General features: G+C 38.1%; 2 protein-coding genes across 4 annotated transcripts in view; one reads left to right on the top strand and one right to left on the bottom strand.

Moving 5' to 3' along the window:
* The window catches only part of C2CD3 (C2 domain containing 3 centriole elongation regulator), a 127,456-nt gene extending 120,321 nt beyond the window's left edge, over positions 1-7,135 (bottom strand). For all 3 annotated transcript variants that reach the window (XM_077776610.1, XM_077776621.1, XM_077776632.1), the window contains exons 1-2: positions 6,898-7,135; positions 4,469-4,738 (exon numbers count right to left, since the gene is read on the bottom strand). In XM_077776610.1, coding sequence (XP_077632736.1) covers positions 4,469-4,738; positions 6,898-6,952 — 325 coding nt within the window. In that variant the 5' untranslated portion in view covers positions 6,953-7,135. The remainder of the gene's footprint in view (positions 1-4,468; positions 4,739-6,897) is intronic.
* A 295-nt stretch (positions 7,136-7,430) lies between these two features.
* PPME1 (protein phosphatase methylesterase 1) overlaps positions 7,431-24,835 on the top strand; it is a 69,390-nt gene continuing 51,985 nt past the window's right edge. Inside the window, exon 1 of the mRNA XM_077776604.1 lies at positions 7,431-7,677. Coding sequence (XP_077632730.1) covers positions 7,577-7,677 — 101 coding nt within the window. The 5' untranslated portion in view covers positions 7,431-7,576. The remainder of the gene's footprint in view (positions 7,678-24,835) is intronic.

Below are 24,835 nucleotides of genomic sequence, written 5' to 3'. Positions count from 1 at the left end.
TATGATTGTGTTGTAGCCCCAATATCCGCAAGCTACTTCTATATAAGCCACAGCTGTCTGTACGTTAAGCATCATAATACCTACATCACAGCCAAGTAAGGAATGGGGGTATTGTAAATAAAACATGGAACACAGTGTCCTCTCACATGGTAGTTGCTTAATGGTCCATTATATGACTTTAGGTAAATCACTTAACATAGTCCCTATCTTACCTACTCACGGAATTTATCTGAAAATCCTATGAACTATTAGATGTAGAAGTGCTTTGTAGACTATAAAATGATATGTATATACAGAATAAGAGAAACCAACATTTGTTGGCTATTTACTAACAGCCAGGTTCTTCCATGTTGCATTAATTCTCTTAACAACTCTATGATATAGTTGTTTCTATCCCCATTTGAGGACAACACTGAGACTCAGAGAGGTCATATAACACTCGTAAGTTCACCCAGCTATAAAACAACAAAAAATGGGCTAACGCTCGGTTCTATCTAACTATAAAGTATTCTACACTGTGCTGCTTCATTAGTCATTACTTCTAAGGAGAAAAAACTTAATTTCTAACAGGCTTCTTACCTCTACCCTTCGCCTTTGCTATATAATTAGGATCCCTATTGTCCAGCAGTCTTTCCACCCCACTGTCTTTCATATTCCTACTAAATGAATCCTATCCAATTAAATAACAACAACTCAACTGAAGCACAGCAAAGTATCCTAATTTTTTCAGTTTCTACTCTAACCTTCTCCTGTTCCAAACATTTTCATGGCTGCTATTTTCTGTAAAAAGTCATAGGAAAAGGGAAGAAAGATGTAAGGAGAGGTATATCTCAGAATCCTAAAATCTCTCTACTTCCTGAGATGGTGTGACATAACAGAAGCATTAATGATCTTGGGAGTCAAAGCATTCCTGAAATTAGGGTTGGTGTTAGGGTGACCTTGGGTATGTCACTTTTAACTCTGAAACCCAAATTCACCACCCAGAAAATGAGAATACCCACTGCAATTTTATAGGGCCTCACAGCATGCATTCTAGTAAATCCCATGGGCTTCCTGTCATTCCTCCTACTGTATTTTCATTTACCTTGAACAAAAAGTTTTTAAAGATTTAAAATATAAAGATTTTATTTATTAAAAAAAAAATCTTTCTCTTTCCTTAACACATGTTTGTAATTGTCCTAACTTCCCTTTGGAATAGGTAAAATAGATACAAAGAAAGGAATCAAATAAACACCCTACCTACTACACAAGATTGTTTTAAACATCAAAGAAGATGTTAGACGTTAAAGTATCTTATGAACTGTAAAATGCTAACATTTTAACTTGTTACTATTAAATTATTCTTACCTGAGGAATTAATATACTCTGTTTTACTGCCCTGCTCTTTTCGACCTGGACCTATTCAATGTTTTCCACTAATTTGTGACATTATATTTATTAGTGTACCTTATATATCTTATTTTCTATCTCTTTTTTTTCCTTCTTTCTTTACTTTTTTTTTTTTTACTGGCAGGTTGGAGTTTATTTTCCACGTGATGCAAGGCACATGGTTACAGAGTGTTATAAAGGCCTGTATAATAATGAGTGGGGTTCTCTCAATTTCCTTCTTGTTTTGCTATTTTGATATAAAAGAACCCAACTGCTTCTGTTTGCTGTAGCCTGCCAAGTCTATGTAGAGAAGAGGAGGTGAGAGGGGGGTGCTCTGATGAACCCAGAACCTCCTGAAGCCTAGCAGTAGCCGCTCAGGGTTGGGGCCTGGTGTTGGCTTTGTCAGGCTGGCCACCAGGCTGCTTCCTCATGGCTTCCAAAACCATGCACTTTACTTTCTTTTAAATGAAATATGCATATAAAAGAGTACATAAAAGAATAATGAAACAAATACCTATCACATAGCTTAAGAAATAGTTACACTTTTCCAAGTTTTCAGTTAGAGCATATATTCATGTGCACTAATGCTTGATCCCTGTGTCTTCATTTTCTAATAAACACATTATACTCATGTCCATAGCTGGGCCATCACTTACAAGCTTCATCTCATCCATTTACTATTCAAATCCTACCTTCAACAAAGCTTCTTTCCTAACTAGATTTATAAAATTTTATTATTGGCTCATTTGTGGTTAACCCCTTCAATTTAGTAAGGGGGAAATTAAAGCCCAGGAAGATGAAATGCTTGCTCAAATTCAAACAGCCAGTTAGTACACAGCAGAAATAGGATTCTGGTTTCCTAAGAACTTATGATAATAAGTTCCTAAGTTATGATTCCTAAGTTCTTATGACAATATTATGGAATATTCATATAGTACTTACTACACGTGCCAAGTAATCAGACATTTAATTACTTATTGTTTGGCACTGCTTACTACTTCATATATGTCAGTTTTGTTTTTTTCAACCGATCTGTAAGTTCCTTTTGACCAGAGACTACATCTAAAGTTTCTGCATTTCCTACAGTGCCAAAGAATTTACATTTTTACAAGACTCACAACTATAATGTGCCAAGTACTGGACCAATCACTTCACAAAAATTTTTTCATTTAATCTTTTTAATAATTCCTGCCAGTAAGTGCTATTATCCTCATTTAACTAATAGGAAACTGAGGTTCCAAGATCTTAAGGAACATCTCAGCATTGTACAGCCATCCAATCCTGAAGCCAGAGTTCAAATTTAAGACTGACTTCAAAGCTCATGTTCTTCTCATTCAACCAGGCTTTCTTCATGAAAAAATAAGGCGAAAGGGCAGCTATATCATCCCACTTTTAACAGACGATGAAAAAGATAGTCAGAAATGGGAAGGGACTTTCCTCAAATCCTATACCTGATAACACCAATCCAATCTATCTAAAGTTCAAACGTCAGGTGTAATGCATTCTTTATTATACTGCAGGATGCTCAAATAATGTCTGATATGCTATCATATTAATAGATATCTTCTCTCTTACTGAAGAATTTTTTTAACCACTCTTCATTTGTTAAATTAGGTTTATAGTACCCAGAGTATCTGTGGGCATTCTATAACAGTACTTATAATTTCCTACCTAGTATTGTAACTAAACTTCTCTGTACATTTAGTTAGAATTAGATACCATTCTGATTAAATTGATTCATCTTTGTAATTCCTCACACTGCCTAGCACAAGCTAAGAGCTCCATATATACCTTCTGAATGACCAATTGCTTTGTTCTTTATATCTTGATGTTTTCAAAAATTTTTTAATAGAATATAAGCTCTTTTTTTAAAAAAATTTTTTTAATGTTTTATTTATTTCTGAGAGAGAGAGAGAGAGAGAGCGTGAGCAGGGGAGGGTCAGAGAGACAGGGAGACACAGAATCTGAAACAGGCTCCAGGCTCTAAGCTGGCTGTCAGCACAGAGCCCGACACGGGGCTCGAACCCACAAACCATGAGATCATGACCTGAGCTGAAGTCAGATGAAGTCGGATGCCCAACTGACTGAGCCACCTAGATTATAAGCTTCTTAAGGACAAGTTAACCTTTAAATCACCTCTGATTCTCCAGTATTCTTAGCCCAACAATGTTTACATGAGATCTGATTTTTTTTTTTAACTTGAACTGGATTGGTTTGATAAATAACCCATCTAAAATGTGTTTATATGAAAGCCTGACCTCAACAGAGAAATAACACAGTAGATTTAGAATACTTTCCTTGAACAGAAATAAAGAAATCTTGTTTTATGGTTTCTTATAAAGGGATCTTTCCTGTGGTGCCTGGGTAGGTTAGTCAGTTAAGCATCTGACTCTTGATTTCAGCTCAGGTCATGATCTCACAGTTTATGGGACTGAGCCCTAAGTTACCCTCTGCATTGATAGCACAGTCTGCTTGAGATTCTCTCTCTCTCTCTCTCTGTCTCTCCTCTGCTTGGTGCACATGCACTCTCTCTCTCTCAAAAATAAATAAATATTAAAAAGGGATCCTTCTCTTCTCTGAAAACCTATATTGCTAATTCATTAAACCACTCATTTAGCATGTATTATCTTGTACTATTAACCAAGGTTATACATAGACATAGATATCTATAGCTTTCTTTTCCTTCCTCCCTCCCTCTCTCCCTTCCACATGAGTCCCAGAGCAGAGACTACAGGTACTACTTAAAGAAGCATGGGGTAGTGAAAGTGCATGAGTTTTGGTATCAGACCGAAACTGGTTCAAATCCTAGTTTTGCAATTTATCAATGATGTAATCTTAGAGAGTATTCATTTCATCTCTACACCTCAGTTTCACTGCTTATAAAACAGAGAAAATATCTTTCTTATAGGGTTATTAAGGATTAGAAATAAATGTATCAACTGCTGGCATATAGCACACTCTCAATAAATGGTGGCTATTATAAAACTTCTTTCACTTAATAATTAATGCCACAGATACGATGTACGTGATAATACCCACTGCTAACAACAGAACACATACTTATTAGGCCTGCAGCTAAAATGATAAGACAAAAACATACCAGTTAGATAAGAGGTAAACTGCTTTGGACCACAGCGAACAGCATAACGTGTAGTTGTTCTCACAGCTTTTGGTTCAGTCTGCAATGCATCCCTGGGACAAAAAAGGGTTCCATCTGATGTTTCTCCCCACCATCTCACTCGGACAAGCACACAAGTGGGAGGCTTTGCAATCTTCCATATGACTTTATTAATAGTAAGTCTCAGAAAGCAGCGTAGCTGGCCTTCAACTAGAGGTGGTAGGCTTGTAGATGGAGAAATGTCACTCAAACCTGTGGAGGAATCCAAAAACACTAAGTCAAAATTCAGACTAAATAAAGAAACATATAATCTATTTTTTGAATGAGAATACACAAAAATTTTAGTCTCTACAAAGAGAACATTTATCCTATAAATAGCAAACCAAACCACAGAATAACTTACCCAGTCACTTGAGCCACTTTTTTTAAAAGTTTATTTTATTTTGAGAGAGAATGAGAGACAGCACACAAGTGAGTGGGGCAGGGAGACAGGGAGAGAGAATCCCACACGAATGGTGTGGAGCCTGAGATGGGGTTTGAACTCACAAACTACAAGATCATGGCCTGAGCCAAAATCAAGAGTTGGACGTGCAACTGACTGACCCACCCAGGTGCCCCCACTTAAGCCACTTAATAACTAATTCATATGCACGGTCTGATTCAGGTTATTGTAAATAAAGAACATAATACCAACTTAAAACATGCTAAAACAAACTCCTCTTTAATTGAAAGTTATCGTTTCATGCAGATTAAAACCACAATGAGATATCACCTTACACCTGTCAGAATGGCTAGAATCAAAAAAGATAAGAAATAACAAGTGATGATTAGGATATGGAGAAAAAAGAACCCTCATGCACCACTGGGGAGAATGTAAATTAGTGTAGCTACTGTGGAAAATATTATGGAGGTTCCTTTAAAGATTAAAAATAGGGGCTCCTGGCTGTCTCAGTTGGTTAAGCACCTGAGTCTTGATTTCAACTCAGGTCATGATCTCACGATCTCTGTGCTGTCAGCAGAGCCTACTCAGGATTCTCTCTCTCTGCCCCTCCCCAGCTTATGCATGCATGCATGCTCTCTGTCTCAAAATAAATTAAAAAACATTAAAAAATTTAGAAAAAATTAAAAATAAAATTACCATATGATTGAGTAATTCCACTACTGGGTATTTACCCCTAACATTCAAACACATTTAACCAGAATACATCCACCTCTATGTTTATTGCAGCATTATTACACTAGCCAAGGTGTGGAAGCAACCCAAGTGTGCATCCATATATGAATGCATATAGAGGTGGTATACGTACACAATGGTATATTACTCAGCCATAAAAAAGAACAAAGGGATGCCTGGGTGGCTCAGTCAGTTAAGAGGCCAACTTCGGCTCAGGTCATGATCATGCAGTTAGCAGTTTGTGAGACTGAGCCCCATGTCAGGCTCTGTGCTGATAGTTCAGGGCCTGGAGCCTGCTTCAGATTCTGTGTCTCCCCCTCTCTGCCTACTTGCACTGTCTCTCTCAAAATAAATAAACATTCAAAAAAAAATGAATGAAATCTCGCCTTTGAAACAACTGTGCACTCTACCTCATCTTGTCACTCCCCACTCTTTCTTTTTCTGTCCTCCACAACTATCTTTCCCAATTCCTGCCTGTAGCCCTTCATATTTCATGCCTGTCTGGCTCACTCAACTAACAATTACAGTAATGCATACATGATCCTTGCAAATTAGAATTACTAACATACCACCTCTCCGACTTATGTTTCTTCCAGTCGGTGTGGAACTCCAAAGCTACAACCTCCCAGGACGGGGACACACACACGTGACTTTGCTATCAAAAGCACTCCTAAGTCATGGGGATGCAATGTACAGCACAGTGAACTATAGTAAACAGTGTACTGTATATGTGAAAGTTGCTAAATGAGTACATCTTAAAAGTGTCATGAGTACATGACAAGAAGAAAATTTTTTTTTAGTAATTATGTACGGAGATAGATGCTAACTAGACGTACTGTGTGGATCATTTCGCAATACACAGGAATATCTAAACATGTACAATCTGAAGCTAAGGTAATGTTACATGTCAATTACACCTCTCCTTAAAAATTTTTTTTAAATCCTGGAATTTTTAAATTCCCTTTCTTTAGATACGTTCTACCTGTACCGTTTTAGCCCTCACCTCGCCCTATTTATTCGCCCGCTTTGACTCCCTACTTCAGCACCTATTTCCTACCGTTTCGCTGGAGTGGCAATTTCTCTCTCTTAACCTTCAGATTCCTTGCTTATTTCCCTCATTTTTTCTTCTTTCCCTCCCTTTTTACAGGCGAGTGTGGGCGTCTCCCTAGAATTCTTTACACCTGGCTCCCAACTCCGCCTTATTAATCTTTCCTCAACCTTTGGTCGCTCACGTTACCTCTCTTCTTGCGGCCACGGGCTCCCACAGGCCCCTGGCCTTTTCTTTGTTTCATGACGAGCCAGAGCTCTTCTTCACCAACTGAACTCCGGCTCCAACACCCAAGCCGTAACCTCCCGCCATCCCTTCCCGAGGCGCCTGCGTTCCCCGGCAACCGGAGCCGCTGGGCAGCCTGGGAAGTAGGAAGAAGGGGCTCTTCCTCTCAACCGTCTGCGAGGAGCGGTGAAAAGGAAAGGCGCCAAAGCCTTCTTCCTGCAAAAAGACTACAACATCCAGGATGCTTTGCTACACTACCTCTCCGAGGTTGAACGCTGTCGCCTCCAGGTGCGCAAGCGCAAAGGGATATGCCCTTTGAAGACTTCATTGCCCAGGATGCATTGCCTTTAGGAGGGCTTGTCTTTCCGGCGAGGGTAGACAAGTTCTCGGCTTGCGGTCTGAGCGTTCCGTAGACTCCGTTACCCAGCTCTCTTTGTGAACTGTGATTGCGTACTTCCGGTGGAAGCGCTAAGGAGAGGGGGTGGGGTTTTCGGAGCCGGTGGGCGGTGGGCGGTGCTGTCGATAGCTGGGTGCTGTCCAAAGGCACTGGGCGTCTCTAGGGGAGTGAGCTGTGACCTGCTGGGCCGCGCTTAGCGTGGGACGAAGCTTCGGCTACTGTTTGACTACCTGAGGCCTCCCCTTCATGTCGGCCCTAGAGAAGAGCATGCACCTCGGCCGCCTGCCCTCTCGCCCACCTCTACCCGGCAGCGGGGGCAGCCAGAGCGGAGCCAAGATGCGAATGGGGTACGTGACCCAAACCTCTTCTCCCTAGAGGCCAGGCGCCGGCCATTGGAGAATGGTGTCTCTGGGCGTTTAGAGTGGCACGGCATGGGAGGCTGAGGATGGGAGAGAATGTTGGCGGCGGCCTGGAGACGTTTAGATGGTGTTGGAAGGCAGGTTTGGGAACTAGGGGAGGCGCCAAGTCAATGAAAATTGGAGGACAAATAGTATTGAAGGAAGGAGGGAATAGGGCACAGATTGAGGAAGCTGAGAGGGTAATTTAAGAGATGTAGGAGGCACCTCCAGAAGAAGGGATGGAGGAGGTTTGAGGAAAGGTGACAGAGGTGAGGAAAGTCGGGAAATAGCTGCCAGGGAGGGTTAAGGAAAATGGGGAAAAGTTGAGGGGATTTAGGAGAACAAGTAGAGAAAGATTTGGGAGTAGTAAGAAGACCGAAAGAACTAGATATTAGAAAAGCTGAGGGAAGTGAGAACACCCGAGGCAAGATTGGAGAAGGAAAGGAAACTAGGGAGCAGAAGGCTCTAGAGAGTGTTTCTGGAGGTGTAAGAGGCAGATTCAGGGAGTGAGGGGGTGATTAGGAGAATTAGATCTCTTAAGGGAGAATGGAGAAAGCTTGAGAACAGGACTAAGAAAAGGTAGGGAATATAGCCAAGTAGACTCTTAAGAGCAATGGGAATGTGCTGAGAAGTAAGGGTAGGAGTGATGAGGAGCTGAGAGAGTGACCATAGGCTCTAGAGATGAAGAAATGACTGGGAACAGGGTTTAGTGAATGGAAGTGCTGCAGAGATAGTCTGAGAAGCCTAAAGAGGAAATACGGGCAGTTGATTTTTGCCAGGCAAGTAAGTCTGATGGAAGCGATGTACTAGTTTGATAAGACTCAGAATTAATGAAGCATTGAGAGTAAAATATTTTGGGGAAATCCATTTACGGGGAAGGGAGGAACTGTGTTGAAGAGATAGTTTTGGGGACTTTTAAGTTGTTGAGTGGCTTGTGTCAGGTTAGGGGGTACTTAGGTATAGGAGAGAGAATATGAGTTGAACATGGGAGAGGTAAGTACTGGGAAGCAGCGAGAATTGAATAGGCAGTTGGGTTTTCAGGGGTATTTGTAGTATCAAATAGCATTCTGGAGACTAGTGACTAAAGAGAAAAGGGGTAGAAAGAATAGGTATGAGTTAGCCAAGAAGGTGTGTTAGGGATTCTGGAGATGGGTTGATAGATATACTGTACTTAGAATAAAAGCTAGAGAAGAGGAACCTTCAGTTCTAAAGAAGTAATATGTACAAACACTGACCAAAAAGGAGATGAGGACAATAGATGCATTACTGTGAGCATAGGTCCTTGGAACAAAGAGAAAGGAGAATCCTATAAATTGAAACAGTAGGATAGAGAGGTGGTGAGAATTGGGGGGAGGGGGATGAAAAAGCCAAGAGAGGAAACTAAGAATCAAAGTGGAGACTTGACTGTGATGCACGGCAGAAAAGTGAGAAAACCTTGACAGAAGATTGGTTTTTGCTACACAAAAGAGAGAGGCGGTAGAAGGCCTCATATAAGGTAAAATGGAGATTGTTTTGGTGTTAGAAGACTGAAAAGTAAGACTGTAACATGAATAAGGAGGATCTGGAAACTGATCCATGACAGATTATTTGGGAAAATTAACCTGGAGTATAAAATTAATGTAACATTTATCATTGGTATATATGTCTTAGTGCCTTTTTTAATCTAAAATTTGATCCTTTAGTGTACAAGCACTCTTCTGTAAAAATATATAAAAATATTAAGCTTTTAGTAACTAGACATGCTGCAGGTAAGTTTAGAGCGCAGCCTCTCACTTTGTTAAAACAAGTTCTCTGGGGGGCGCCTGGGTGGCTCAGTCGGTTAAGCTTCTGACTTCGGCTCAGGTCATGATCTCACAGTTCGTGGGTTCGAGCCCTGCGTCAGGCTCTGTGCTGACAGTTAGCTCAGAGCCTGGAGCCTATTTCAGATTCTGTGTCTCCCTCTCTCTCTGACCCTCCCTTGCTCACGCTGTCTCTCTCTCTCTGAAATAAAAAAAAGCAGTTTAAAAAAATTTAATTAACAAGTTCTCTGAAGGTGAAGAACTGAAGAAAAACTGAGAAAATAAAGGGAGAATCTAGTGATTAGAAGAGTGTATAATTGTTGGTCACTTACCTTCTTTTTTTTTAAGTTTATTTATTTTGAGAGAGAGAAAGAGCACAAGCAAGGGAGGGGCAGAGAGGAAGAGAGAAGATCCCTTGAATTCATGAACTGTGAGGTCATGACCTGAGCTGAGATGCTTAACAGACTGAGCCACCCAGGCCCGCCAGCTTACCCTCTTTAAATAGGTGCTTTAGTTTTCTTTGTTAACTGCTTGTCCTGGGAAATAAACTTATTTGGAAAAAGAGAAGAGCATATGTTGGTGAGTGCTCCTTAAATGGCTTATTTTCCTATATTTTTCTTTTCTATTTCCTTATTGAAACATAGGGCAGGACTCAGCCGAGTCTAAAGTTAGTAGTAATACTCTCCCTGTGCTAAAAAGAGAGCTTTGAAATGGTCTCACTGTATAGTTGAGGAAACCGATTCAGAGAATTCTGTATTCTGTTGGTAAACTTAGAGGCAGGAGACAATATTTTTTGTTAATAAGAAAACAAACTCGGGGTGCCTGAGTGGCTCAGTTGGTTAAGCGTCTGACTTCGGCTCAGGTCATGATCTCAGGGTTCAGGAGTTCAAGCCCTGTGTTGGGCTCTGTGCTGACAGCTCAGAGCCTGGAGCCTGTTTCGAATTCTGTGTCTCCCTCTCTCTCTGCCCCTCCCCCGAGTCACAGTCTGTTTCTCAAAAAAAATAATTAAATAAACATTAACAATTTTTAAAAAAGAAAACAAACTCAATTCTTCATACTAAGGCAGCTGAAGATTAGTGGTAGGGCCAGTAAAGACTAAGACTTGAGTCTCTAAGACCCATTATGTTTTCGGATTCATAGTTGTTATCTTGGCAATACTTAATTTGAGTTGTGTTTCTTATTTCATTGCAAATACTCTAGGATTCAGTCTTCCTTTTTCCTCAGGCTTGGTTTATGAAGTCTCAGTTCTACCAATTTTAAAGCATCCCTCTTTATTTCTTCTTCTCTTCATTCATTTGCATTTTTCTTATCTACCTATCTTTTTCCATTCCTCCATTTATCTCTTACTTTCAGGTTGGACCTGTTCATTGGATAGTCTCTTATATGACTTCTTCAACAATTTTTCATAATCTCTTGCCTTTAATTTCACTAAACCTTATTTAGAGGTACTTATATATCAGGGTGGGTTTTGAGTTTGTGGTTTTTCTTGAGTTCCTATAATTTAGTTTTTCGAATTAGATTTAGTAATTCCAGAGTATTGCTAGACAATGTAATAAGAACAAGTTCCTTTGTTTTCAAGTAGGTACCTTGTGAAGTTCATTGTAGTAATAACTTTATGTTATGTTACTTTATTTTTTTGTATGTTATCTTATTTAATCTGTTCACAACTTTGCAAAGTATATATTTCTCTGTATTTATGAGTCAGGAAACTCAGACTTCAGATTCATGGCTACCCAACTAGTATGTGGCAGAACCAGGGTTTAATCTAGGTTTAGTCTCTAGAATCCATTCCCTTTTCAGCACACCAACAGTTTTTCTTAGGTAAGGCTTAAAATTCTGGTGTCATTGTAGAAGCCAGGAGATGATGCCAAAAACAGTGGTTTTGAACTGTTTTTATTAAAGATTTTGGAGCTACTCTGATTTAGGATCCCTACTTGCAACTGGTAGCTTAATAATAAAAAATACCACAGACTGGATGACTTGTAAGCAACAGAAATGTATTATAATTCTGGGGGCTGGGAAGTCCAAGATCAAGGTGCCATCAGATTCTTTTTTTTTTTTTTTAATATTTTTATTTATTTCTAGGAGAGAGAGAGAGAGAGAGAGAGAGAGACAGCGTGAGCAGGGGAGGGTCAGAGAGAGAGGGAGATACAGACTCTGAAACAGGCTCCATGCTCTGAGCTGGCAGTCAGCACAGAGCCCGACGCGGGGCTCGAACCCACGAACTGCGAGATCATGACCTAAGTGAAAGTCGGACGCTTAACCGACTAAGCCACCCAGGCGCCCCAGGTGCCATCAGATTCTATCCAGTGGGGACTACTTATTGGTTTGTAGATGACGTTTTTCTTGCTGTGTCTTTATATGGCAGAAGGGGAAGGAAGCTCTATGGCATGTCTTTTATGAGGGCACATTCATGAAGGCTCTACGCTTCCACACTTCATCTCCTCTCGAGGAGATGAATCATATAACATTGGACGTTAGGATTTAATATGAATTTGGAGTTGGGGGGGGACACAAATATTCAGTCTGCAGCATCTGGTGTGCTTGAGAGGAGTATGTTTTGAAAATCACTACTTTAGTACATTCTGTTAGCATTAGAAAGTCTGTAGGTTATCAAAGTATTCATTTTTCAACATAGTTTTGGTTTATCAATTATACTATATTTCTGTAATTATCCCTTAACAGTTCTACAGTACTATAATTGGAAGGTATATATTAGTGTCTTTTTGTATTTTATGAGGTAAATTAGGACAAGGGTTAATATTTTCTCTTAAGGAGAAAATCCAAATGTTCTTTGACTTGCCTAAAAAAAACAGAATCGTCAAATGTCAGAAACAAGATTCAAACCCAGACTTCAGATTTTTAGTCCATTGTTCTTGTTATACTTTTAGTTCTTGTTATTATATCTTGGTGTAGAAACTGTTGTTTATAAAGTGATATAGATCTGAGTTTGAAGCTCAGTTTAAGTATTTACTTTGGTCAAGTCATTTAACCTCTCATAGTCTTTTTTTTTTTTTTTTTTAATCTCTGCTTACTTTAGAGTGCTGTGAGAAGGAGATAATGCATGAAAAACATTTATGCTTCCTGACATAAGCTCTTAAAGAATGATAACTAGTAAATTATTTTATATTGGGAACTATGAGAAAGGCTTCTTCTTTATGAAGTAGAAGCTCTTTTTTCAATTTTTTGTAATGGTCACTTTTTCCCCCTTAAGCTATTAACCTGTATCTGATGAGATAGTCCTTCATTCAACTTCTTAAATTTATAATGAATATCAGGCCTCTTGGGAAGGCTTTAAGGAGCTGTTCATACAAATGGAAAAATAAAGGACAGAGTAAAGTGACTTGCTCAAGCTCACATATTGAGTCGTAAATTCTAGTGTTTCTGTTTTTGTTACTTATTTTTTTTAATTAAAATTCATATACCATAGAATTCACCTCTTACAAGTTTATATGCAGTTCAGTAGTTTTTAGTATACTCAGAGCTGTACAGTTATTTACACTAATACAGAACATTTTCAGTATCCCATAAAGAAACTACTTACATGCTAGCAGTTACTTCCGCCTCCCCCATTCCCTGGGAACCACTGTTTGACTTTCTATCTTCACAGATTTGCCTATTTTGGCATATAAATGAAATTATACAGTAAGTGGCCTTTAAAAAAAGAAGAACTTTATTTTGAGAGAACGCACGTGATGGGCGGAGAGGGGGGCGGCAAAGAGAGAGGGAAAGAGAGAATTCCAAGAAGGCTCTGAGCTGTCAGCGCAGAGCCCCATGCAGGTCTGGATCTCACAGACTGCGAGATCATGACCTGAGGTGAAATCGAGAGTTGGATGCTTAAATGAGCCACCCAGGCACCCCAGTAAGTAGCCTTTTGTGACTGGGTTCTTTTACTATGTATGTTTTGAAGATTTATCCATGTTATAGCATGTATCATTACACCATTTCTTTTTATTGTTGAATGATATTTCACTGTATAGATACACCAGATTTTACTTACTTGTCAGTTGCTGAACACTTGCGTTTCTTTTTTTTTTTTTGCTATTATGAATAATGCTGCTATGAACATCACATACAAATCCTTGTATGGAAATGTGTTTGGATTTCTCTTTGGTAAACACTTAAGAATTGAATTGCTGGGTTATATAGTAAGTTATGTTTAACTTTTTGAGAAACTGCCAAACTGTTTTCCAAAGTGGCTCTTTGAAGCTTTCTATGTATTCAGGATATTTTCACTTTATAAGTGTTAAAAATATTTTCCAAATTGCTTTTTTACTTTGCCTATATTTTGCTATGTAAAAAGTTTTGTTTTTAAATTTTAATGCACTCAAATCTGTCTAGATTGCTTCTGGATTTTGAATCACAGAAAGACATTTCCTTCTCCCAGGTTATAAAGGAATTCATTTATGTTTTTTTCCATGACCTGTATAGTTCCATTTTTTTTACATCCATTTTATCTTGATGTGCGAAGTGAGGAACAGATCTAGTTTTATCTTTATGCACAGCTTATCCTGTTATAACACCACTTATTAAAATGACCTTTTCCATTATATGAATTTCACCTCAATAAAAATTAGTCATTTTCCCGATGGATTAAAATGACATCTTTGTCATATACCAAATTTTCATATAAATTGGGATCTGTTTATTTTCTTTTTTATCCTATCGTCTTCCTACCTTTTAAACATTTTTTAAAAAGTTTACTTATTTAAAGAGAGACAGAGAGTGGGCCAGCAGGGGAGGGGAAGAGAGAGGGAGAGAGAGATACAGAGAGAGAGAATCCCAAGCAGGGATTTGAACCCACGAGCCCTAAGATCATGACCTGAGCCAAACCAAATCAAGAGTCAGAACACTTAACCAGCTGAGCCACCTAGGCATCCTGGCCTGCTTATTTATTTATGTGCCACTACTACATGTTTACTTAAGAGGCATTATTATATGTTTTAGTAGATGGTAGAGGTAGCTTCCCCCTCATTCCTTTTTAAGATTTTCATAGCTTCTCTTACTTGCTTATTCCTACCAATAAACTTATTTTTTTGAAGTATGGTTGACACACAATGTTATGTTAGTTTCAGGTGTACCACATAGTGATTCCTCAGGTCTATACTTTATCCTGTGCTCACGATGAGTATAGCTACCATCCATCACCATACAATGCTATTATAATACCATTGACTATAATTCCCTATGCTATACCTTTTATTCCCTATGACTTATTCATTCCATATCTGGAAGCCTGTATCTCCCACTCTACACACCCATTTTGCCCATCCCCCCCATTTGCCTCCATTTTGTTGAGTCTTTGAGGAAATATGTCTTTCAGTGTGTATGAATCCCTTTTTGAAGGAAAAATATTTCAGATCCCAAGTATTGGCCTAAATTATATCTAATGTAATATCACTTAATTATATACAAAATAGGGATAAATTCCTTATGTGTAAATAAATTTCTTTTTATTATAAAGCTTAGTAGACTTGTTTTTAAAATACAGTTAGACCTACAAAACTTCCCAAATTCGAGTTAGCAGTATTACATTAATGTGAAATAATCTTATTTTCTGTTGACAGTTTACTGTGCTTTAAACCAAAAGGATATTTGTTATTAATAGGAAGTTCCAGCATTGATTCAGTCATTCAACGGTATTAGTAAGGACTGTATGCATCCTTAATTTTGCCATCCTTAGTAATGTTGGATTTTCCTTTTCTTGTCACCTTTTGGTTGCAAGATGGTTGCTGCAACTCTGCTGTCATCATCTTACCTTTGCTCCATCTTTCCAAATAAAAGGAAGGAACTGGAGCAGAGGCCTTTTCCTAACTAAGCTTGTCTTCTGTTTTGTTTTCTGGAAAGGGAAATTCCCCAGCCAGTTTTCCCCTTAAGTCTCATGGTCCAGAACTGGTTTACATGTCCAACCTAAGACCAATCACTGGCAGTTGGAAATGGGATTACTTTGACTGGTCTAGACCAATTCTGATTCATTCCCTTGGGGCGGAGGAAGGATAACAAGACCTCTCATGAGCTACTAAAACAATTTGGAATTCTGCTAGGGAATAGAGAGTGGTAGGAAGTGCAGCAGGAATGTCTGGAGTAGACAGTAAACAACATGTAACCCAAAGCCTGATGTTAGCAAGTGGGGGAGATTAATCTTTTGACTGTAAATTCTCTACTGTTTTCACTCAACACAGGTGTAGGAAGTAATTGATCTCTTTATCTTTCCTCTTTTCTCCCTTTCCACCTTGTGCCAGGTTTGAGACCCTTGACCTGGGTACTGAGTAAATGTCCTTTTTTTCCATTGTTGCTGGGCTTATTGCTGGCAAATCTGTTTATTCTCAGTGTCCCCAAAATTGGATAATTTTTGATAATTTTGGATTTTGTTGTTTTTTAAACTTAATGAGCCCTCTTTGTTATGTTACTTGATGTCAGATTTGAGAAAACACCTCTGGTTGGTTAGGAAAAACTTACTCCTTCATGCCATAAAATAGTTTGTTTTAGAGAAGAAAGTTTTAATTAATAGTGCTATTTAAAGGGTGGTCCAGTTATATGCCACACTTAGATGTTCTTCAAAATACAGTTTTGACAACCACTCCCAAGCACATACTACCAATTTATTTTGATGGTTGAATAAGACATTATGTTGAAAATTCCAGTCATCCGAACCACAGGAGAAGGCTGAAGTTGTTTACTCGGACTCCTTTTCTATGATGCGTCTGTGTGTGTTCTTTGCTATGGATTTTTTCTCTTTTTTACTATCATAGTGTAGTAGAAAGAGCACTTCGACACCAGATATACTTGAGTTTAAATCCAGGCTCCACTGCTACTGAGAGTGGCTCTGGGCAAGTTATTTTTATATTTGAGACTGTATTTCCTTGTCTTTAAAATGGGAACACTTAAGGCACTTGGGTCCCTCAGTCGGTTGAGCATCCAGCTTCGGCTCAGGTCAGGATTCACAGCTCATAAGTTCAGGCCCCACATCAGACTCATTGTTGTAGGCCATTCGGTGCAGAGCCCACTTTGGATCCTTTGTCTCCCTCTTTCTGCCCCTACCTCATTTGTACTCTCCCCAAAATAAATACATATTTAAAAAAATAAAATGGGGAAACTTTTGGGGTACCTTGGTGGCTTAGTTGGTTAAACATCTGACTCTTCTTGATCTCAGCTTAGGTCTTGATCTCAGGGTCATGAGTTCAAGCCTTGCATTGGGCTCCACACTGGGCTTGAAGGCTACTTTAAAAAAAACAAATGGGGAAACTTTTTTTGTGGAACTCAAAATTCTGTTTAACACATAATAGACAGCTAATTGCTCCCTTCCGTAAAGATGGTCTCTAATAGCCTAATCCAGTATGTAGTGTTTAGATCTTTAAGTCGGCTGCTTTAATAACATGCCCTTATTGCTAGCAATGAACACTCCTAACTACCACAATCCAGACAGCCATCTGGTTGCCTTCTTTCTGTTGCCTTCCAAGTGTTCCTAATGAGGACTTTTTTTTTTTTAAAAAGCAGTGATGCCTTGATTTAAATAGCTGACTGCAATTAAACTTCAGTTTTTTACCTCCACAGTACTCTTAGACTAGAGAATTTGTGACAACAGTGACTAGAACTGCTACTGTGCAGCTCATGACTCATTCATAACTCCCTTAACAAATTTAAGCAGCCTACTAGATTGTTGAAGTTATTATGTGTTTTTGGATTTGAGACATACGCTTCAAAACATAGAACTTTTCTTATTCCTTTTTCTTTAAATATACAGGGAAATTTTTTCCTTCTTTCCTCCTAGTCTCCCCTCCCCTTCTTTCTTTCCTTAGCAGTTAAATGTATAATTTTGTTGGTGTTGGTCATGTCTCCTAGTAGACATCATCATATAGTAGGTAAGCTGCATGTCTTCTATGACCTCGTAACCTTATGTAGTTTAACACTTACCCTTCTGACTTGTAATTATTGGTTGGCTGTCTATAAGCTGTGAGCTTCTTAAGGGCAGGAGTTGTGTCTTAATTTCCCTGATTCCTAGTATGCTGTCTACTTAAGTGCTGACCTATCCTAGATCTATTTGGCCTCATTTTAGAAGAACAGTCTTGTTTCCTCATCAGTTCCATTAAGATGGCATAACTAAACCTATATTCCCTTTCTTCTGAAATTTGTTTCACTTTGTGAAATAATAGAATCTATACTTTATTTCAGCAACAACACTTAAGGTAAAGTGTGTTGTGAGTGTTTCCAAATACTTTGTCTTAATTTGAGATTTAAAATACTCATATGGTAGAAGCTCATGTCTGCAATTAGTCTCTTCGGTGTAAAGTTTCATGCCTGGTTTTGGTTTTATTTTATCAAAATTTAACAATTTATCTCTTCCTTTGTGATTTCCCCAAACCTGGAAGCAATTCTATTACTATAAGAGAATAAATGTCAATTAACATTATTTTTAGAAGACCTACATTTTATAGGATTGGGTTTTTCTGCCCTTGCTCAATTTACCCCTTATTCTCTAAGAGTGAAGACTATTTTCCAGGGAGTTGGTACCTGTACATTGGTGACTCTACCATAAAGTGCAGGGATTAGAGCAAACGGTCTGCAGTTAAAAGGTAGCATTAAAAGCTATCTATAGTCATGTCCCAGGCAATGGCAGTTCCCTAAATGTTTCTTGCACTTACTGATTGCCAAGTTTATTTTACTAGCAATGCTTCCCGTTTCATGTTATCAAGTCCTATAAAATCTATGAACCTCTTTCAGACTGTTCTAGCTCATTCACCTGTCCTCTCTCCTCACAGCTATAAAACACTTTCTGTCATTTCCACTTGTCAGTTATTGTGCATTACTACTCAGTATTGTGTTTCTAAAAATTGTTATGCCAAATTTATCTATCATTATTTTTGATAAATTAAGTTGGCAAATGCCATAATTAATATTATAATTTATCTTTCACGGCAAGTTTTTTTAAGTTACCCCAATAAAATAGAAGGTCTTGGAGTGCATGGGCCTGTGTTTTTATTTCTTTGCATCTTCTACAATAGCATAGTTAAATGATTTTTTTTTGTTTTGTTTTATTTTGAGAGAGAGAGTGAGCATGCTAGCGAGAGAGGGGCAGAGAGAAAGAATCCCAAGCAGGCTCCACACTCTCAGTGCAGAACCCAACACAGGGTGCGATCCCACAAACCATGAGATTGTGACTTGAGCCAAAATCAATAATCAGATGCTCAACTGACTGAGCCACCCAGGCATCTCTTAAATAAATGTTTTTATAAGATTTAATTTAATGGACATGTGTATTCATTTAAAATGAGATCTGAAAGTTTCCTGACCATTCAGCCTGCAGTGCTCTTTTCACTTTCTGTCCTTTCATAGCACGTATCATTTATTTCAGAGTTTGGCAAACTATTCTGTGAAGGGCCAAGTAGTAACCATTTTATGCTTGCACTTTCTGTAGCAGCTACTTAGCTCTGCTGTTATAGGGTGAAAGCAGCCGTGGACAATATGTATTGAATGTGACTGTGTTCCAGTAATAATTTTTTTATGAACACCAAAATTTGAATTTTGTGTCATTTTCTCCTGTCATTAAATATTATTCTTTTTTCTTTCTCCCAAGGTTTAAAAATGTAAAGACCATTCTCAGCTCATGAGTCATACAAACAGGCAGCGATTGGATTTGCCTATAGGCCACAGTTTGCCAACCCATGTCAATACTATTTATTCTGTACTTCTACTGTCTTGTTGTAGAAAGAATATAGGTTTTGAATCAACAAACTGGGATTCCCTTCCTGGCTTTACTACATACTGCTTAACTAGTGTAAGCTTCTCTTTATTTTCTTAAAATGTGGGTAAAACTAAATATAGCATTGTGTGTTAATTATACCTCAATAATTTTTTTTAATTTTAATGCGGCTAATATAGCATCCGTTGTTTTTAAGGAGAAAGAGATGATATATACATTGAATCATTTAAATTATAAAGCTAGATAATGAAAACCTGTTTATGTAATTCATTAATTCTAAGATACATTTTTTTTGTTTTGTTTTTTTCCTTTTAATATTCCTTTATTAAGCTTTTTTTTTTTTTGGCTATCAACCAGTATTTATTTTAAAAAAATCAGACAAATCAGGAGTGAGACAACAGTTAGTTAGTTAGGGAAGGAAGGGAAGAATATCTATAGGGCTGTTCTTGGCTCGTCATTTTCCCTTCATTCCTGTTCACATTGTTCATTTGAAATCCAAACACACAAGTACTCTGTCTCTCTCTCTCTCAACAGGTAATTGGAAATATTGCCATAGCACATAAAGTACCTCTTACCAGAAGACATTTCTAATTCCCTGTTTACCTATTACATAGATTTTTTTTTTTACAAATAGTTTATTGTCAAACTAGTTTCCACATAACACTCAGTGCTCATGATACATTTCTTTTCATATTTAAAATGATAGTGTCTTCACAATTGCTCTTGGTAAAGTAACGGCTTTATCTTGGTTCTTCTGAGTTGTATGAACAAACACCAAAACTAGCATCAAAACTTATAAAATAGGTGTTGGTAGGGGCGCCTGGGTGGCTCAGTCAGTTAAGTGTCCAACTTAGGCTCAGGTCATGATCTCTCAGTTCGTGGGTTTGAGCCCTGCGTCTGACTCTGTGCTGACAGCTAGCTCAGAGCCTGGAGCCTGTCTTCGGATTCTGTGTCTCCCTCTCTCTCTCTCTCTCTCTCTCTCTCTCTCTCTCTCTCTCTCTCTCTCTCTCTCTCTCTCTCTCTCTCTCTCTCTCTCTCTCTCTCTCTCTCTCTCTCTCTCTCTCTCTCTCTCTCTCTCTCTCTCTCTCTCTCTCTCTCTCTCAGAAATAAATAAAAAACATTAAAAAATTTTTTAAAATATAGGTATTGGTAGTTTGGAAGAAAATTCTGGAGACAAAAGTAGAGCACTCTTAACTACTGAGAACTAAATGATTGTGAGAAAGAGTAGGTTTTTAATCTGATGAGTTAAGCATTATTTCTGAAGTAGAGTCAAAAAGTAACATAGCTCTCTACGTAAAGCTAAAGTCAGCTTATGAGCTGGTGTTTAGTTTTAGGGGTACCTGGGTGACTCAGTTGGTTCAGCATCCAGCCCTTGGTTTTACCTTAGATCACAATCTCTTGGTTTGTGGGTTCAAGCCTCATGTCAAGCTCTTCTCTGTCAATGCAGAGCCTGCTTGTAATTCTCTCTCTCTTCTCTTTCTCTCTAAATAAATAAATAAACTTAAAAAAAGAGTAGGACTCTCAGTCTTCATACCTCAGTATGAAGAAGTTGGTTAGAAATACTTTGAAGTATTTTATTTTGCTCTCATTTTCCTTTATTTATACCCATAAGTGATATATGTAGAATCAATATAAATATAGAGTTCTTTCAAGAAATTTAAAATGACTTCTAAGTGGTGAAATGTGTCATACTTTAATTGGTAACTTTTTCTTAGTGGTACATAAAAATTATTGTTCATTCTACAGTTGATGGTGCTGTGTATATACAGTATTTTATCTATTCTACTAACAGCCACATTGTGATCTACTTGTTTAATCTTCCCTAATTTAATTATAAACTTCTTTTGTGTTTTATTTACTTGCCCCAAAATGGTTAGCACCCAGGAGCTCAATAAACGTATAATGAATGAATGATGCTCTAATATGCACAGGACATTGTTTTCAATAGTTTAAAATTGTCCACCCTAAATTTAGTAGGGAATTAAATGGGAAGGAAAAGCTATAGATTTGTGGAGTATAAAAATGAGATTTTAGGGGCGCCTGGGTGGCTTAGTCAGTTAAGTGTCTGACTTTCGCTTAGGTCATGATTTCGCGGTTCGTGGGTTCGAGCCCCGCGTCGGGCTCTGTGCTGACTGCCAGCTCAGAGCCTGGAGCCTATTTCAGAGTCTGTATCTCCCTCTCTCTCTGACCCTCCCCTGCTCACGCTGTCTCTCTCTCTCTCCTAGAAATAAATAAAAAATATTTTTTTAAAAAAATGAGATTTTATTTTTTTAAAGTTTATTTTTGAGAGAAAGAGCACAAGCAGGGGAGGGATAGAGAAGGAGAGGGAGACACAGAATCTGAAGCACACTTCCGGCTCTGAGCTGTTAGAGCAGAGCCTGACATTTGGCTCAAACCATGAACTGTGAAATCATGGCCGGAGCTGAAGTTGGACACTTAACTGAGCCACCCAGGGGCCCCTAGAAATGAGATTTAAAAACTGTAATTATTAACAATATGCAAAAATGAATTTGTGCCCTATTTATATCCTTCTGTGGTTTCATATTTGTATTTGTCTATTTTATTCTGTTAAGAAAGTATAGCTCAGGTTATTATGAGGATGCTTGTAAAGTGCCTAGCACAAACACATGAGCAGTTTGTTTCATTTAATCCTTCTTATCCCTTTAAACAGCTTTTCCTTAAGTATAAGAACCATGGTTCAAGATATTAGTCAGTTTTCTATGTTAATCACTTGAACTACATTGTTACTAGGTGAAGTTCATCACAAATAGCATTTTATCATATTCTGGCTAAGTAGTCTTGAGGATATAACTACCTAGAGAATCTACCAACATTTCACAGTAATGTTAATTGGGGAAAATGTGGTTCAGTTTTCCCAACAACCTACTTTAGAAACCTTTGGAATATAAACCCATTTCTAAGTTGCAACATCTCTATACTAACTTATTTCTCACTGAATATGGGGAAATTATAATCTTTCATTTGGTAATTAGAGGAATTACCTTCCCATTCCAGGTCATATTTACTAAGGATAGTAGTACTTCAAATCTGTATAGCATTTAAGAAAATCTGTACACCAGACGTCATCTTTATGAATCGTTCCCTGATCTGATTTCATTCCCAGAAGTGACCCAAACAGGATTAGAAGTCCCTTCTATGAAGTTTCATGGTACTCTAGGCTTATTTTTGCCATAGCTGCAGTACACAGTGACTGTTTACTTATTTCTCCTTAGGCATCAGCTTTTTGAGGCCAAGAACCAAGTTTTTATTTTTTTATTTTATCAATGGGAACTTTTGGCATGCTGATTTCCCCAAATGCCCAGGGAGTGTGTATCAGGGCCTCCCCTAAACATACTCAAATGTCTCTTTAATTGGATTGGAATTAAATTAGTTGCAGGCTCTAGAATCCTTGTCCTAAGTATGTTTAAAATGAAATATCCTATGAAATATATCTTATATTCTACATCATCATGGCGTTCAGTTGAGTCTGAGAAGGGAGTTATATGGCATTTGGTTCTGAATTATATAGTTTTTTGTTTTTGTTTTTTAGAGAAAGAGTGCACATGAGCAGGGCAGAGAGAGAGAGAAAGAGAGAGAGATTGTCAAGCTGGCTCTATGCTCAGCACGGAGCCCAACATAGGGCTTGATCCCCTAACTCTGGGATCATGACCTGAGCTGAAATCAAGAATCAGATGCTCAACTGACTAAGCCACCCAGGTGCCCTGTAACTATATACTTTAATAAAGTCTTCTATATGGATTTTATTGGCTTTTAAACTCTGACTCCAAGCCTGCTTGCTTGCTTCCTGTGGTAGTATTGTCAAAGCAGAATACTTTATACGTAAGTTCTGATCCTTGAGTACAGCTACAAACATTGATTATAAGAGTAAATAGTTACAATTAGTAAAACATCAAAATGCTTTGTATTCCATCTGCTTTCTTGGTTTTATTACTGATATCTCAGTGATGTTTGAGGCCACATCATTGTAGTAAAGTTGCCATATCTTTTTTTCTCATTACTTGTAGGATTTGGGAAAAATAAGTTATTAATTAGGTTGGGTAAGTGGTAGAAATAAAATTTCTAAATTTTTCTAAATCTAAGTAAAGCAGAATTTTTTATTATCAGAGGTGTAGGATTACAGTTCTTTCAGTGCTGCAGCAGTCTGTCTTTATCCATCAATTTAAAATGAACTATATTTTTGTGTGATCTGACTCAGCAGGTTGGAAGTTCCATGGAGTAAATATCTTATCTGAAAGTGGTTTTAAATGAGGTAAGCTTTCATTCATTTGCTTGAAACCATATCAACTATTGGGCCATAAGTATCCTGTCCTATCTAATGCAGGACATTGTGGTAAATGCTACTATTTTCATTTTTGGATTCTGTGGTGCCCAATTAACAATTAACATTCTCCAATGGCCAACAAAGAAAACTAATAGGAATAGGATCTTAGATTTTCAATCACATGGCAAATCATTATTTAGTAACTTAGAGTCTTTAAAATGCCCTTCTGTGTACTTTGGCATCAGAGAAACTTGAGAGCTGTCTTTGATTCTTCCTTCTCACTGCACCTTCCTGCTCCCTCCCATCGCCTCCTACCTTTGTAAACCTTGACTTTCTCTTTCGTCTCCCTGGTAGGCGGGCTTGTACTAGGGTCTTCTGCCAATCACTACCCCTATAGCAGGAACCAATCCTCTTTCACCTTTTCCTGGAGATTTCTGCTTACTCATCGCTAGCTTGGGTGATTTCAAGAGTGGAGAACGTAATATTATTTTGAGGGTAGTATTGAAAACTCATAAGGAAGTAACCCTGAGAATAAGATTCTAGCCCAGGTACTTTCTGTGTCTTGGATGAGTTATTTAATCTCCCTTGGCTTTAGTTTTCTCATTTGTGAAATAGGAATAGCTACTCCAGAGAATTATAGAAATTAATTTATTTGTTTGCCTCTGTTCTCTTATCAAACCCCATTAAGTTATGGTAGAGTAATTTGGAAAAAGGAATAATAGCAAAGGACAAATAGAAGATAGGCTACCAAAGTTTAGGAAGATAGCAGGTTGAATATTAACTAACAGAGAAGAGCAAACTGAAAACTACCCATAGAAGAAGAATGAAAGTACAAGCTAATCCATATCATAACCCCATAAAGGCTCAGGACTTATAGGTGCTAAGTACCTCTGAAAGGGGGCTAAAACAGGAGGATTGATTGAAAATCTGTACAAAGCACCATTAAACTCCAAGATCTCCTTTCCCTCAGTGTGACAGTTAACTTCTAGAGAAATTGAACCAGAGTGTCTTTGGACTCAGAGATGCTAGGCATAAGGCCACAAAAGTAAAGTAACAGGATGAAAACAGGGGTTAAGTGAAGGTAGTGAAGGTACACATTTCTCTCTTATAGGCATATGCATGGCTTACTCCCTCACGTTTAGGTCTTTGCTTAAAGGTGCCTTCCCTAACCACGTGATTTAAAACTAGTTTTTCTAACCTGGCATTTATTATCCTCTCTTTCCTGACTTGATTTTTCTCCATGACACTTACTGTTACTTGACAAATCTTTACTTATGTTGCCTTCACTGGAGTGTAAACCCCAAGAGTAGGGGGTTTTGTTCACCGAGATATTCCAAATACCTAAAA

Source organism: Crocuta crocuta, unplaced genomic scaffold (assembly GCF_008692635.1).
Source record: "Crocuta crocuta isolate KB4526 unplaced genomic scaffold, BGI_CrCroc_1.0 scaffold271, whole genome shotgun sequence".
Taxonomy (NCBI): domain Eukaryota; kingdom Metazoa; phylum Chordata; class Mammalia; order Carnivora; family Hyaenidae; genus Crocuta; species Crocuta crocuta.
Note: the sequence above shows the minus strand (reverse complement) of the source record. Positions and strands in the feature narration are given on the sequence as shown.